At 43.1% G+C, this 17238-nt stretch overlaps 1 protein-coding gene across 1 annotated transcript; it reads right to left on the bottom strand.

The window, feature by feature from the left end:
• Window positions 1-996: 996 nt before the first annotated feature.
• On the bottom strand, window positions 997-15987 carry LOC139649379 (neuroligin-4, X-linked-like). Its single transcript, XM_071525764.1, has 8 exons — window positions 15480-15987; window positions 14432-14584; window positions 10130-10315; window positions 8999-9449; window positions 8127-8340; window positions 7358-7482; window positions 2749-3358; window positions 997-1404 (listed from the first exon to the last, which is right to left on the bottom strand). Exons 1-8 carry the CDS (start codon window positions 15985-15987, stop codon window positions 997-999), a joined length of 2655 nt encoding a protein of 884 aa, XP_071381865.1.
• Between the last annotated feature and the right edge of the window lie 1251 nt (window positions 15988-17238).

The following is a 17238-nucleotide window of genomic DNA, read 5'->3' as shown; positions in this document are numbered from 1 at the left end:
ATCTGAAATGAAAGCAATAATGTGGTTAAATAAGTCATGTTTTAATGCAAGAGCAGTAAATGCTATAAATCATAATATATCATCTTTATCTTTCCATTCTATTTACAAGAGTTGAACACATAGCTGGTTAAAGTGATTCTTCAGTAAGTCTGGCAACCGCTTCAGAGGCCCTTTCTTCTTCTGAATCGGATTTCTCTCCCTTGGCTGTCTCTCTCTTTTCCTGTTTTCCGTATCACTCTATCTCACTTCTTCTTCCTCGCTCTCACAGCTGTTAAATCCCTCTCAATAAAATCTTAATCTCTTTCCCACCGTCTGACTAACTTTTCCTCTCGCACATGCTGTTTTTTTAATCCCCACTTCCCCTCTTTCTCTGTTTTTATATCCATCGCTCTCTAAAATTTATTTTCTCCTCAGCTTAGTTTGATCCTTGGCAGATAGGGCCTTTGATCTTTTAATGGAAAAAATGCTACATTCACATTTCACAGGTTGTTCAAGTTGACATCAGCAGTCTGTGTGTGGTACTTCTCTGCTCCGTTCTGCATCTGCGTCTGCTCTGCTCAGTCCCGGCTCCCGCTTTATTCTGCAGTCCAGGTAGGAGATGTAAACTGACCCATAACTGACCCTTTTCCCACGCCAGTCCTCCCCGTCAGACGTAGAAAAAGCAGAAAGATTTAAATTCCAAAGCACTTTACGAGATGTTTGATGGCTGCCTTGGCATGTCTTGCTCCAACTGGCGAGTGAACAGATGCATAGAACTGCAACTCCCAGGATCCTCTCCGTTTTCAGTTCCCCAACATGCAACACACAGCTGTCCGTCTTTCCATCCTGTTACTGATAATGTCCTTCTGTCTGTCCATCTGTAACAATCCTGCAGGGTAATTAGTAGAGGTATTTAAGTCTTTTGTTGTGTGTGTGTGTGTGTGTTTGTGTGTGTGTGAGTTTAGTATGAGCATGTGTGGCGACCGTGTCTCTGCATGTGTGAGTATCTTGCTGCGGTTATACACGCGTGGTGGAGTGTGTGTGCGCGGCGATGTGTGTGTGTGGCAGGTGTGTATTACTATACGGGCTGTGGTGCGTGTATCCCTGGTGAGGGTGGCCCAGCCTCATCCCCACCACCGATCCGGGCGTCATGGGGGTCATGGGCGTCGCGGGGGTGACGGGGTGCGACCCGGGGGTCACGGGTAGTGATCCCGGGGTCAGGGAGGTCATGAGGGGCACATCGTCGGGCGAGCGGCGCAGGGTGAGGGTGTAGTCGGGCGGGCAGGTGAGGCGCACGGTGTCCAGCGTGCTGTAGATGTCCTGGGTATCCAGGCCGTCCAGCGCGTCCAGCGTGTCCAGAGTGTGATGGTGGTGAGTGTTGTTCCTCTCGTCTGCTGAGGCCGCATCACACTCCAGCTGCTTTACCTTCAACGGTCGGAAAGGTGGATGAATAGATGGGTGAAAGGATGATAGAGAGAGAAAGAGATGGAGAGATAGAGAGAGAGGAGATGGAAAATTAGGTTCATCACTATTTACCAACCGCACCTTAGGTCACAACAAAAATCTCATGTGATGAAGACCATTTTGTTTTTTAAAATATCTTGTTTTTTTCTAACTCTTTTTATTGTGGTTTTTGGTACAAAACGACACCATCTCCATAAGTTTCCTCAAATACAAAAACAAATATAGAGTTATACATATATATATGCGTGCGTGTGCATGTGCGTGTGTGTGTGTGTGTGTGTGTAGACATATAAATATATATATATATATACATATATGTATATATGTATGTATGCATGTATATATACATACATACATACATACACACATATATATATACATATAAAATATTGGAATAGTGTATGAATATCTCCAAGTACTCAGAAATAAAACAAAAACATCATAAAACCCACGCTTTTACATTTAGCGCTAAATTATCTTTATTGGTTTTCAGAGTTATTTCTCATAAAAAACTATAAGAACAATCAAAATCATACATGCATTCATACATAACGACTATTTTAACGACCACTGTGTACACTCAGCCTGTGTTCAAGGTGTCTTTTTACTCGTCAGTATAATGAACAGCAGCTCCATGCATCACAACAACCTACGTGAGAGACAAAGAAATGCTCGAATTTTGCTTGTCACCCCGGAACTAATTTCTAAGAGTACCACGCATTGGAATGGGTATTAAGTCTAAGCCATAGCGCACCCACACACACATACAAATCAAAACACATACACACATTCACACACACAAACACACATACACATTCTCACACAATCACCGATAACGCCTGTTGATAACAAGTTGATCATGAGTGCTTTGCAAGAGCTCAATCTCGCCACTTCAGCTGCTGTAGTGGCAGGGAAGGAGGTCATGCAGACTCTCACACACACAACATCAGCCGGCTTGATGTCATTTGAACTGAAGAGCCTATAATCCGCACATTTTAACTGACTAAACAGGATGGAATTCATCTGAGCAAAAAGTATTATTATTTTTCATTTAACTTGAAATTCAGTAACCGCAGTGGCTTGTGACCCAGGAGTTAATGTGCTTGAACACCTTCACGCTCATTGCACACACGCACACAGACACTCCATCTGCTTCAGCTGTGGTGAAATTTAACATAGACTACCCCCCCACCCCACCCCCCTCCCCCCACCCCACCCACCTCCACACACACACACACACACACACACACACACAAACACTTAGAAAAAACAATCACATACTCCCTCCCTCTGATTCACACTCACTTGTAATGACATCAGTCCTTCCCCCTGCAGGTGGGCGGCGACGTCCGCGGGTGTGATGTCACGTCTCGGGGGAGGAAGCGGGCGTGGCCTACGATGCTCAAGGCGCCTCTTGTCTTTCTTGTACAGCAGAGCCGCAAACGCCAGGATGTTAAGGAACAGCAGCGACGCTCCCACCGCGATCGTCACCGAGAGTTCAGTGGAGTAGTCCTCGTTAGGGACGCGAACCCCGTTTTCCCCTCCATCCTGGCCTAGCGCGGGCTCGGGGGGCTGCGGGGTGCCTCCTTGTGACCCCGGGTGACGCGTACTACTAGGAGGCCAACCTTTGGATAGGCGCTTAGTGTAAGAAAAAGGGGTGTCGTCCTGCGGAGAGGGACTATGCGTGAAGGAGGACACCGACTGCAGGAGCTCGTTGACGTGATGTAGATGGGGGACCAGCTGCAGCCAGAAGGAGATCTTGGTGGCGCGGTAGTGGTCCCTGACCCGGGGCTTGAGGCCGATGTGGAGGTACAGCTGCTCTTTAGGGGTGTACTTGGACCAGGCCACTTCCTCAAAGCGGTTGGGCTTCGTGTGGATGAACTTGGTATCTTGAGGTACCGGCTGGTTTGGGTCACTGGAAGGAGAGAGACGTGCATTGAGTGATTTGTGCACATTCACCGAGAGGATATTGGTTATGTTGATTGTTGTTTTCAAGTCACATTTTTCCTTTTTTTTTTTTGTTAACAACAGGGAGTTGTTCATTTCATTAAACAAGAAGGGATTTCATTCCTTTTAATCCCTCCTTATATTGCCCCTGGGATAAGAAACTACAGATATACAAACACACATAAATAGATCTTAACATACATAAAGATACATAGCAAATTAGGGTCACTGAAGAGAAAAACACACAAATCAGAGATATGATCAGATAAGTGAAAAGTAGATTAGCTCGTGATCAAATCACCAATAAAGCTCACTAGTACAACCTAACAACTAATGTTACTGCTATCACACACTTCATTCATGGGTCAATGAAACTTCATTTAAATGATAGAGGATTTCATTTGAAAAGCAATGATCCAAACCCTGTGTTTCTGCCACATGGTTCAAATGTTATGAAGGATTACATTTTAGCATATTCAAGCGAAATTAAGGAATTAATTACACTGTTGCCTGTAATCAAAAAGCGCTCAGTTTCATGCTACAGTGTAACTCCACAAATGCAGATATGTAGGAGCATGAAAATGAAAGTATGCACCAATATAACATGCTTTTGAGCTTTTCCACCCATATTTTAATAATACATGGGAAAATCTGAAAACCGATGAAAAAATAAAGTGCAACTCCAACATCATATTTTATCCCTATTTATATAGAACAAAAAAGTACATATGCAAAAATATGTACTTTTCAGGAAAGCATACCCCTTTTTAAGTAAATACAAAACAAATGTCCAATAGCTGACACATTACTTAGTCTACAATTAGGTTTGCTAATTCACTAAAAAATTCACTAAAAAAAATGATTACACCACATCATTGCCAGCAACTAAAGAAACTTGCCCATAGCTGAATCTCTTCTCCTACAGAGCCAGTGATGAATGCAGTCTGACAGAGAGAAAATACAGTCCAGATATATCGCTTAACACAACACAAAACTCAGCAGTGGCAACTTTGAAAGGACAAAATCCTGACTACATTTTGGCCAGTTGAAACGTTATGATTGAACTTAGATCAGATCTGCTGCCAGAGACTTCTAACAGGGCTGCTGAAGACTTGCACTATCTCTATTATCTGGATATCCTCCTATGAATAGAGTCTCAGTCTCTCTCATTTGGTCATATATCTTTTCCAGTTGATATCCATGGAACACAAAACAAACCAGTGGCTGAATAAACATGTTTATACAGTGATCCATGTTTTTTTCCCTGTTTGTTCGCTTTATAGATCGCTTAAAACAAAATACATTTCAGACATGCGCAGTCGAACAAGGACACCTGAAAATCTGACTGCCTCTTAACCCTCTAAACACGTGTCCTTCTGGCAAACATAAAAAATGAAAGCAGGACTCTTCATTAGAGATGAGTGCGTGTCTAAAAACATGTGATAATAGCCTGAAAAATCCCATCCCAGACGCATACAGACAGGCATTTATCCCTCTGTCTATTTACAGATTTATTTCTGTCCACAGTGAAAAGGACATGAACAAAACAGAGGCAGATCTTCACAGACTTGCCAGTTACATCTATGTGCTCACTTGTCAATCAACACTATACTAACAGCACAGACAGGCAGTTAGCAGAGAAACCTGCGGGCACACAAACACACACAAATTGAAGTTTTGCACGCCCACACACAAGAAAACAAACACACACACACACATCAGGGAGCATTACATCGTCCCTTTTATATTGTGCTGCCGCAGAGATTCGTCCCCCCATCTGATGCACTCTCATTCGAGTGAAATCTCTTTTCACAGAAAGTTCCCCATTGATAATTAAAACGCACACTGAAATTTTCACATGCTCCCTGGGTGATTTTGTTCTGCAGCCAGCACTGTTGGTAATGATAATGAAGACTGTGGGCTTGAAACTTAATTTACTTGCCTGGGATTGTCTTAATGTCCTTGCATTCAAAAGACTTCTTGTATATTCCACAGTCAAACTATGTGGTGAGAGCACTGTCCTAATTCTGCATGTTGGGAGATAGCGGGGGCTCTTTGGTGATTTAGATCAAGGTCTAGACTGCAGATGTCTCTGTAAATCTAAAGAGGTCTCACTGGAGTGAGCCTCTATTGGAGTAATTACTAGTAATTACTCACTTGAAGCACTGCAGGAAAGGGTCCATCCTCAACAATTACTTTTATCTTGTATATCATGTCAGAGTAGAGAGATAAGAGGTACTCTTATCAGTGTACGTTGTCAGTTTTTCAAAGTTTTTGTGTGGATCCATTCCATAACAACTTTATTTTTTTAGCCATTATCTTGCTGCAGCACCGGCAGATAATTTCACTTTTAATTTAATATCTCGTCTCTCCAGAAGCTCCAGAAGAAGGAGAGGAGAGGAGAGGAGAGGAGAGCAGAGAAGAGAAGAGAAGAGAAGAGAAGAGAAGAGAAGAGAAGAGAAGAGAAGAGAAGAGAAGAGAAGAGAAGAGAACGGTGTCCACTCAGTGTAGAAGTTAACCTAAAATGAGCTCCAGATGTCAAAAGCACATTGCTTCATCCTTCTTTTAGAACATTACCTTGACTTTGCTCAAGGACTTTTTCGAGTAGGGGTTCTTACACTTTTTCAGCCGAGGTCCAAAGAAGAAAAGCCTCGTCTGAACTCTGCCAAAATGAGGCTAGTACTCATTGCTTTCACGATTGTGTCTAAAGTACTGTTTTTGGGTCAGAAATTGGAGACCTTAGCAAGAAAAAATCTATAATAATTTATCCTTCACCTGCAAGCACATTATTTTTGGTGCTCTAAAACTTGATACTTGATATTTCTTCTCCTCTAATGCTGCAGTAATTCTCTGATTCTCTGAGTTTAATCTTCCATCCCAAATGCAAGATAGTCTTTCTTAAAAACAGTTTTTTCTCTATGATATTAAAAAGCTACTTATCTTGATAGAGAATCTTGATAGGGAGATGGCTTAAGGCTAATCTCTAACACTACAATAATCAAAACAACACTCTGTCTTTAAAATTTAATTGTGTCTTCTGATTGTCTTTTCTTCTCTTAACCCCTGGCACATGACTTCACAGCATATCCATATTTTTGAAAATATTCTTTTTTTTTTTTTTACAATGTATTAATCCAACAAATTAAAAATACATGAAAAGTTATAAAGTATGGGGAAAAATAAGAAATAGCTTTCTCCTAAAGCTAGAAATCACAGAACCAGAACTCTAATCTGTTGTGATCACAATGGAGAGCAAACCAGCAGATCATTTTTCAGCAAGTCATGGTTACAGTGTTGCAGTGTTGTGTTCTGAGAGTCAGAACCTTAAGCTACTCTACTGATCATGAATGGGAGGCTCAGCATTGTCAGTCTCCTATTCATTGCTAATGGAGAAGCTCTATGCTGTTTCTCTTGATGACACCACAGATTTGAATCTTGGCTGTCTTATTTCTAGCTTTGGAAGAGATTTGTTGCTGTAAAATCAAGACTGAGCTGTCCAAGATTACAGCAACAACATATTGTCTTGCCAAAACCTTGTCTCTCCAGAGAGTCAAAGAAAGAAAGGGATGAAGAAACACTGGTTGATTTTCCCCTTGACAGCCGTGCATTTTCTTTTACATGTTAAAATGTGACTAAATGGCCTGGCTTGCACACGTTGTCATGAGACATTTTCTACATGTGGGTGGGGATTAGAAATTAATAGCAGAAATTAGAATAGGATTGACGTGTCAAAGAAGCCAGAAATAAAGATTAAACTGAATCATCTTAAAGCTGTGCTTTGTTTTATCTTGCTTTCTTGCCTGTGCTATACATATCTTATTTTATCCTCATTTAGATGTGTTTTCATATTGAGTCTTTTTTTCCCAACATTCTGTACAAGTAGCTCTCTTGTAAAAAAAAAATGGCTCTCAATGGCTTTTTCCTATCAAAATAAATGTCTCACATCCTTTAAAGTTGAATAGCTTACCCAGTCTTGGCAAAGTTGGTCCAGTAAGTCATGACGACTGCGCTCAGCATCACGTCGTTCTTAGAGAAGTTACAGTTGAACAGATCAGTGGGTCCCACCATGGGCACGCCGAACACATAGGGCACCTACACACACACACACACACACACACACACACACACACACACACACACATGCACACAAACAAAGCACAAACACATGCACACACACAACAACCCAGTGCACACAAGCAACCCAGTGCACACAAGCGTACACACAAACAAAAGCAAAAGAAAAGCAGGTCAACACAGCGTTTACTTTCTTATTAAATGCTGAAGAAACCATCTATCAACTATGATCCCCATAGCAGTAAATATACTAATATATAATGCAGCTTCATAATTAGACCCACAGAAAAAATTAATTCCATAAGCATTTCAAATATTTCATCCACTTGAGGATTGCTTGATTTGACTTAGTAAGCACTTGGAACTGATTAAATTGAAGCAGTACTTGCAAGGTAAACTAAACCAAGCACTCCTGATTAATAGTGTGAATATTTTTGAAATCTCTCAGACATTATTAATCTAAATTTTTTGCCCAGATCTGACACAGTGTCGCACCTTATCACCCTGGGCGGAGTTAATTACCCCGACCAGTCATTCTGTCTTGCATGGCAACATTTCATCCCCTCCCCTCTGTCAGCAATGACAGTGGTAATCTATCTATCTATCTATCTATCTATCTATCTATCTATCTATAGCGACACAATAGTGTGACATCATCTCACCTCGTCACCGTGGGCGGAGTCAGCCCAGGGGGGCGTGGCATCACTCTGGCAGTGGTGGTAGAAGGAGTAGAAGTAGGTGGGTGATCCATACTGGGCGTGAAGGTCAGCCGTGGCGACCGCCGGCGCCACCCATTGGTGGTCGGTGAACAGCGCCACCAGAGTCTTCCGCCGAGTTTCTGCGTTGTCGCGGTCGGCCCAGTCCGTGTACATGAACCTTTAGTTGATCAATTAAAAATTAGCCGATCAATCAGTCTGCCAATCAACCAATCTATCACCAAATCTATTTAGCAATCTACCAATGCAATTATGCAAAAACATACAGTATATTGCATGCATATATGTAACAATCTCATAGTCAAATGCATGTACTCGCAAACGCAACATACTTAAAGCTGCGATAAGCAAAATATTCTGACCACTAGAGGTTGACAGAAACCGCAACACATTTGTAAATAAAGCACAGCAAAGCCACTGCATTACGGAGGCCTACCAAGGACATACATTGCAAAGCACCATGCATAAATGCTAATACCCAAGCTAACCGTACCTACGGAGGAGTGTTGCCAGTTACCAGTCTCACTTTGACTGGTGACTTTTTGCTGAAGGTTACATGTCCCACAATGACAAGTGAAGAGGTAGGTAGCAAGTTTACTAGTTTAAGAAGTTAACTCGCTCGCTTCAACGATTCCACCATTACGAGAATTTTTTTCTTTCTTTTTTAGAAAAGAGGTGAAAACAGCAACATAGCTGATCCGCATGTGTTCATTATGTCTCAATGAAATCTCCACATAGCACACATTAGTTTCAGGATTGGTTATGAAGTCTGATATCGCTTATTGGAGGTTTAATACATACACACTCCACACACTCACCTTATACTCTCTCGCAGTGTGTCTCGGCCTTCTGGGTATCCATACAAACTATCCACAAAGTCCGACACGGCAAAGTCAAAGTCCTCGGCCGTGACCCCGTCCTCGGAATCCACGATGCCTTCGACGAACTTCACCCCCTCGCCCTGATTGACCCCCAGCATCACGTCATAGTTCAGAAACTCTCCCTGCTCCATCAGAATCTGCGGGTCGTCCGGTATGACGTCGCCGTCGATCACCGGGGCGAAGGCCGTGTGGTATTTGGCCGGCGTGACAGTCTGCTCCACAAGTTCGCGGTAGCTCCGGCCCTGCAGGCAGGCCACCAGCTGGGTGCTGTCGTCGATGCCGCAGCCCACCCTCTCGCCTAGCTGCCGGGCGTACTTGCTGGGCTGGTAGTTGACGGCCCAACTGGCTAAAGCGCTGCCACTCTGGATGATGGCCCTGTGGAACAGGTCTGGGGCACACATGAACACACACATGAATACAGATATATACATGGATGTATATTGCATACACATCGAGGCACACGCACGCATATATTTACAGATGCACGTGTACACACATACATATTCATGGATACGCAAACACATGCACACAGGCATACATGGATGCACACACAGACAAACGCACACATTAACAGATGATGCAGAACAAGCACATACCCACAGTAAATAAAAAATATTCAAAATATAAATACGCATTATTCAAAATGATAGGCTCAGGATAATGGGACATGGTTAGAGCTCAAGCTTAGCGAGATCTGGGTTAAAAGTTCAAAGGCATTATAGCTCTTAGAGTTGTATGAGTGAGTGAGCAGCAGGCTTTTTACTGTAATATGGCTTATTAACTGAATTAAGGCCAGGAAATGAAAGCTTAATCACTGGAGACTTCAAAAGTTCCATTAACCTAAATGTACTAGCTTTTTTAGCACCGACCTACCTAAGTGCCTACCTACTTGCCCACCTACCTGTCAACCTGTCTACCTGTCTATCTTATCTATGCGTAACAATACAACAGGCGACAGTTTTTCATTAGTTCCCAGGTGTTAAAGTGCAAAAACTCTTCCACACCCCTGCAACATAGGATAAAACACTGTAGGTCTAATAGGGTTTTTAGTCCCCGGCCTTCTCTTACCCTCAGAGTAGTGCGACAAGGTGAGCAGGCTGACACAGGAGGCTCCGGCCCCAGAGCCGAACACAGTGACCCTGTCTGGATCTCCTCCGAAGGCCGCGATGTTCTCCTTCACCCAGCGCAGAGCCTGGATCTGGTCCAGCAGCCCATAGTTCCCTTTCGCCGCCTGGTCACCAGTACTCAGAAACCCTACAGGAGGAGAGAGAGACTTGTTATTACATGTGTATGATCAAAAAAAATGTGGGCTTTCACAGTTAATGACTGAAAATAAAACTTCCAATTTCAAGGATTTTCATGTTTTTACGTGAAATGAAAGTTTAAATACTCGTTAATGGGTTGAGCAATGCATAGGGCCCAAGGAACCCATTTAAAAATAAATGGGTGTCGATTCGAATAAGTTTTATTTTCCTATGAGGTGACTTTTTCAAGATATAAGGGTTTCATCACACAACAGCACTATATGCATGCATACAGGCACACACAGGGAGGTGATTTGGCAGGAGAGGCGCGGATGGCATCCCCACTGTTAACATCAAATATGCACACCCCTTGTTTAGATTTTAGGAGAAAATTATTGGGAAATTGTTTACCTCCCCTACGATCCCTCTCGTTAAATTGCATCAAATCAACCACTGCACATGCATACATTCCTGTCAGCGAACATGAGCTTACACACACACTTGGACATGCACACAATACACACACAGACACACGCACACACACACACACAGTTACACAGCAGCCATCCCTTATTCCCTTTACTGCTGAGGTTGTTAAGAAACACAAAGGATCATAATAATGGCTCACTCCCCTATATCTCATTACTGCAGAAGCTCATTTCTCTGAACCTCAAACTGCTACTGAACACATATAATGAGCAAGAAATGCAACGTTGTTAAAATAATACATTCTATCAATTGCGTGCGTTTGTTGGAATTTTCTCTCATGCAAAAATAGCATATCACTGGCAAATTAGACTGTAATGAGAGTTTCAGCGTGCTGTCATGTGTATGTTTTGTTTTCGGAGGAAGCTTTAGGCCAGCGTTTCGATTTATTTCTGTTTTTTTAACAAGAAACGTGCTCCATTCCCAAATGGTAGCAAGGTTTAATTGTATGTAGTCTTATATTGTTTTCCAAATACATGGGCTCACCTCGCGCATCCACCTCATTTTTGAGGATGATGATAATGATGATGATGAGGAGGAGGAGGATGAAGATGCTGCCACTCTTGATGATGGATGATGATGAGGATGATGAAGATGGTGGCGATCATAGTGGAGGTAGTGTAAACAGAGAGGATGGAGATGAAGAGGAAGAGGAAAAGAAGGATGCAGGATTGGTTTTGTGTTGCTCAGTACATTCAGCATATTACAGATTACAGTTCTAGAAGTAGGCTTCATGCACACAGCCAGAATTAAATGGATTTTTGTTTCACCCATGGGACGTACATATATGCCATATTAAATGAGTAAAAGCCTTTGGCAAAAAGCCTCTAAAAATAGTAAAAGAGAGCCAGGATATGAACTCAAATCAATATTTTTTGAGTAGACCATTTTAACTTTTTGACATGCATTTCACTTCATGAGCTTCATGAGCAGTCAGCCACTATTATTGGCCACTCTACTCTAGTGATGCCACTCCCTTACATTTTATCTTGCTTTCGTGTAATTATCTCCTAAAGGAGCAGACAAGTGGCCTTCCTATAAGGGAAAACATGCTATTGCATGCACACAATATATATAAAACATGCCTGACTTGCATAAAAAGCATGCAAATAGGTACAAAATATGTGTAATAACTCTTTAATAAGTTGATTCATAGAAAGAGTGCAACCACGCAAACCCATCTACTGAGTCATGGTGTTGGAGAGCTTCAAGTGTTGACTGATACATATCCTAGTGATACAGACTGATATATATCCTTTTAACTGACTGACTATGACTAAGTTCATGACATTTCTCAACTCTGCAAAGCGCTCAATATCTTTGTCAATTGTTTCTTGCTAACAATAACACATTGCATCGCAAGTGTTGCAGTAAGTGTCTTGATAACTCATCCGCTGTGTTTTTTTACGTCAAGTAAATCTTGATTAATGAATCTATATCCATTTTACCTTATAAAAGGCCTTAAATTATCTTTATTCTACAAAATAACAGGCTAATTATACAAAATAAATGAATGCAATTAAGTAAATTCACCTAATTATGTCATGTGGGTAAAATAAGTTTGAAACTTGCTGAATAAGCTAAATCAAGCACATGCTTAAAAAATGTCTGCACATTTTATTAAACTACTGGCACGTTAACTGATTTGTTCACATGAATAATTAAATTGTGGGCACAAAATAATTAGAGTGAGGGCATGAATTAACCCAACGGAGGGAACGATATGCATCTTGTGCACTTGACTTAATCAATACGAAGGCTCAGGTTCTATTTCGGGCGCACGCAATACCATCTTGTGCCCTCGTTGTAGTAAATGGTGGCCTCGAAATATAATTTTTTTTCTCCTGGGGCCACTCCCTGGCTCCATAATCTCCATGATCTAACAGCCAGACACAAAGCCTAAATGCCAGTGGTCTAAGACACTCTATTCATTCAGGAGCTTTTCATAACTGTCTAAAATTGGAAAAAACACTGGGAATCGGATTTTTCCTTGTTCAGAGAGCAATGAAAAAGATGTGAGTCACAGAGGTGAAAAGGATCAGATTTGAGCTGATGCTGGCAGTGGAAAAAAATAGCTTCAGGGGATTTATTCCCACTCGGGACACCCACACTAAACATGTTTTCACTCAAAATACAAAAAGTTGCTCCGGGTGAAAACATCTCACTAATGATTTTCACATTGTATAGCTTATTGACGGATGAAACAATCCAGATGGTGAATATAATTTTGATCCTGAAGATGAAATGTTACTTGATGAATAAAAACAAAATTTTACAATTATGACGCTGTCATGTGTGAAGCTCATATCCCCAAAGAGTCAAATTTTCAGGAACTGAGCAAAAACGCTTGAAGTTTCCTATGCAATAATGAACAATGTTATATTCAAGTACAAAACGGCAAAATTTGAGTTAAAAGTGTACATTTGACAGCGGCACTAATTTACAGCATTTTTCTTTGCTAATTAGAAAGTGTCATTGAATGAAAGGAAAAATAGATAACCCACAGCAAAAAGAAATAAATAAAAAATACCAACACTGAACGTGATTATTACATTACATTAGTGATTGATGATGAAGATGCAATGTCTTTTGCAGGTCAAGTTCACTCAAAAGTGGACTCAAAAGGTAATCAATATCAAACTAGAGTTGGAGTGTGTGGGCTCTGTTTATCTACTGCTGATTTTTTGCCCGGCACTTATCGACCTAATGATTGACCACTGTCATAGACTGCAAATACATCTCCTCAGGCTTCACCTCACCCCCCGACCCAAACCACCTCTTCTTGATTTTCTTATTAGTTTCCTCAGCCTCTAACATGAGATCCATCTATTCTTTTACAGTTTTTGTTTTAGCTTTTTTTATTTATTTGTTTGCTTATTTTTTATTGTGGTCTCGCCATGTTGTTTTTTTTATTTAAGCTCAGGCTACTTACCTACTACTACAGTGATTTGAGAATGTTGACTTATTCTGCTGTTCTATACTACACCAAAACCAAACCTAAATGCAGCTGTGATGTAAAGGACTGTGTGTACACTGCATTTCTATTCAATGTCCATTCATTATTGATTGTCCTTTAGCCTAGCACCCATCATAAAGTGAATGACCATAAGTAGGTGATTGGGCAGTGATAATGTCAGTATACCCAGCGCTCTTTGGCAGTAATTACATTGACACTGCTGTATCTGAAAGGGTAGAGTATGGCGTTAAAACACAGCTCTAGCCATTTTCAATCTGGACCCTATTTTCCCATCTTTTTCTGATAAAAACCTCATCAATTGCATCAATATAAGGCTGCTTACTCTGGACTCTCCAAAAATGATCCCCAAAAGCACCCAAGGCTTGTCTTTTTCAACACATCAATTGCAAAATGGCCAGAGTTATGCTTTAACACAGGGTTAGGGGTTCCATTCTCTTTGTAGCTCAATCGTTAGAGCATGGCACTAACAGTGCCATGTCCTGCATAGTACATCGGGTAGAATACAGCACTAACACTGCAAGGGATAGGGGTTTATTTCAATTGGAAGCCACCCATACTAAAAGCGTATGCTCATATCATGGTACCATAAAGTGCATATAGCCTACATATATATATATATATATATTATATTTTTTTTTTTATTATTTTTTTTTTTTATTTTACCCAGTACTCCAAGGCGGTAGTTGAGGGTTATGACAATGACGTTGCCGTAGCTTGCTAGCACGCTGCCATCCATCATGTTTCCGGTGCCTTCTGTGTACGAGCCACCGTGGACATAGACCATCACCGGCCGCTGACCCCCCTCCTCATGGATGTCTGGGAGAGAGGGAGAGAGGGGAGGAGGGAGTAAAGGAGGGAGAAAGGGAAGGAGGGGATAAGAATGGGGAGAATTAGGTAGGTAGACATGATAGATAGATAGATAGATAGATAGATAGATAGATAGATAGATAGATAGATAGATAGATAGATAGATAGATAGATAGATAGATAGATAGATAGACTTACTGATAGAATTAGTTTCATCATTACACACAAGCAGCACCATATGGCCTGACGATATGTTCAAACTAATAGTCGATGTGTTATCAGTGAAGCACCTGGTGTCTATATGCATAATCAACTCTTTGTTTAAGGTGTGTGCTTTTACTAGCTTCCCAAAGTCACTACAAGGTGTGTGTAATGCGTGGGTGTGTTTTTGTGTGTGTGGGTGTGTGCGCGTGTGTGTGTTTGTGTTTGTGCACATATCCACCCACTTTCTTCCTTGCTCCATTTTCAGTCTGTTGGTGTACACGGTGTGCATGAATGTATGAATGTACGTATGTGACATGTGTGTGTATGTGTCTGACTGACTGACTGACGGCTTGTTTGTATGTATGTCAGCGTCTCCTCGCTCCCATCACCTTCCCTAGTGGGCTGATACATATTGCGGTGGAAACAGTCTGTGCCTGCACACGTGTGCGTCCACCTGCTTTGCATCCCCCCCCCCACCTTCATTCCTCTGTGGGCACATATAAATTGAGATTGTGGGAGTGTTTGTGCTTGCCATCGTGAGTGTGTGTGTGTAGCACCACATGCATGTGTATGAACCAATATATATGCATGAGTGAGCCTGCATCCCTGCCACTTCCCTTCACAAGTCAAGGCAGGAAACCCCTCGGCGGCTGAGGCAGGTGGCTGCGTGTCAGTGTTGGTGCGGCACATATCCGCTCACCTTCCTCAGTGGGCACGTAGATATTGAGGTAGAGACAGTCCTCGCTCTGGTGAGTGAGGTACGTCGCCGCTATATCCAGGTTAGCCGTGAGCCAAGACGGCATCATGTCTCCCAGCATGCTCCTCTCATCCAGCGACTGCGGGCACACGGGAGCGAACTGCGTCACGTTCCGTATTCCCGGCCAAGGTAAAGGAGGCTCGGGGGCCTGGAAGCGCCGGTCCCCCGTGGGCGGCCTGGCGTAGGGTACCCCTAGGTACTGGATGACGGGCCCCAGGAGGTCGGAGGGCAGTGGGGTCAGGATGCCGCGGATGCGGCCCTGTGCCGTGGAGATGACAGGCACGGTCTGCTGCGCCGACGAGGAGGACGGAGAGAGAGAGAGGGAGAGGCAGAGGGAGAGGAGGAGGGAGGAGAGGGGTAGAAAGCCGAGGGAGGGGGGTGAGAGTGGGAGGAGGGACGGGGGAGAAGAGGTGGGGGGAGGGGGGGTTCTTCTGGTCCTCGGCACAGACATGGCGGTCTGTTAGGGGGCGGAGAGGAGGCGGAGGTGGAGAGAGGTGGGTGAGGGATCAGGGGGAGGGAGGGGGGGGGTTATGGGTGTGTTGACCCTTCAGAGGTATCCAACACTCACACACAGATGCTGCTCAGCTTGGCCCATAGCACACACACAACACACAGTCCTGGCCCTTGTAAACAACCTTGCCCCCTTGTGTGTGTGTGTGTGTGTGCGGCTTGGTGTGTGTGTTCCTGTGTGTGTGAGTCAGTGATTTTGTGCCTCTGAGTGTGTGGTGACTCAGTCAGTGAGTCCCTTGAGTCTCTGTGCGTGTGTGTGTTTATGTGTGTGTGTGTGTGTGTGTGTGTGTGTCCTGGACCGGCGAGTTGTGTGTGCGTGTCCCTCGTTATGTAAACAGTAGCATCACTGTTCCTCTGTCACTCTCTCCTTCCGGTCACCCCCATAACAAGCCCAAACTGCCTCCTGGAAAAGAGAGAGAGAGAGAGACAGAGAGACAGAGAAAGAGAGACAGACAGACAAACAGACAGACAGACAGAGACAGCGATGGAAACACACACAGGGGAGAGAGCAGACAGAAAGGGAGAGAGAGATTTAATTAGACTTATTATAATAATCGCATTGTAAAATAAACAAAACGTCACCGGATTTATTTGCCTTTCAAACAGGCACACGCACATTCACCCACACACACACACACAGCAGGCACACACATCACATCACATCAGACAAATAGGCTATGCTACCTCACTGCTGTTCACGTTAAAAATAGACGAGAGAGAGAGAGATAGGGCAAGCGAGATGTTGTCCGCTCAGCTTAACTCGGTGTCAGTTTGTAGGGCTATACCACACGGGGCTGGCATGTGTGTATCTGGTATATGGACTGAGGAGACATATGTCACATCCCCGCGACACATTTCACAGATCACAGGGAACCTGGGAGAGGGTGAGGTGGGGGGGGGAGTAGAGGAGAGGAGAGGGGGGGCGTCATGTCCCATGCTTAATTACACCCTGAATACACCGCAGGGCTCCTGACCTGCATGTAGCATAAGGTAGAAGGCCTGTGACACACACACATGCACACAAACACACACAAACACACACACTTTATCTCTCTCAAACACACACACACACACACACACTCAGACTCCCTCTCTTCTCTCTCTCTCTCTCTCTCTCTCTCTCTCACACACACACACACAGCTGCTCCCCAGCCGACGCTGCTATCTCTCTCTGGGGGCCTTAGGGCAGAAT

This window comes from Centroberyx affinis, unplaced genomic scaffold, assembly GCF_046629955.1.
Source record: "Centroberyx affinis isolate AG114_WGS23_722 - 3 ecotype Tasmania unplaced genomic scaffold, CSIRO-AGI_Caff_v1 ptg001337l_1, whole genome shotgun sequence".
Lineage (NCBI taxonomy): Eukaryota > Metazoa > Chordata > Actinopteri > Beryciformes > Berycidae > Centroberyx > Centroberyx affinis.
The sequence above is the reverse complement of the archived record's forward strand: the minus strand, read 5'-3'. Positions and strand labels throughout refer to the sequence as shown.

Coding starts and splice junctions, on each gene's coding strand:
- LOC139649379 (XM_071525764.1), bottom strand. CDS start 15,987: ATGTCTGTGCCGAGGACCAGAAGAACCCCCCCTCCCCCCACCTCTTCT. Junction 10,316..14,431: donor CTACCGCCTTGGAGTACTGG/GTAAAATAAAAA, acceptor CTCCTCCTGTAG/GGTTTCTGAGTACTGGTGAC. Junction 8,341..8,998: donor ACACTGCGAGAGAGTATAAG/GTGAGTGTGTGG, acceptor GATCAACTAAAG/GTTCATGTACACGGACTGGG.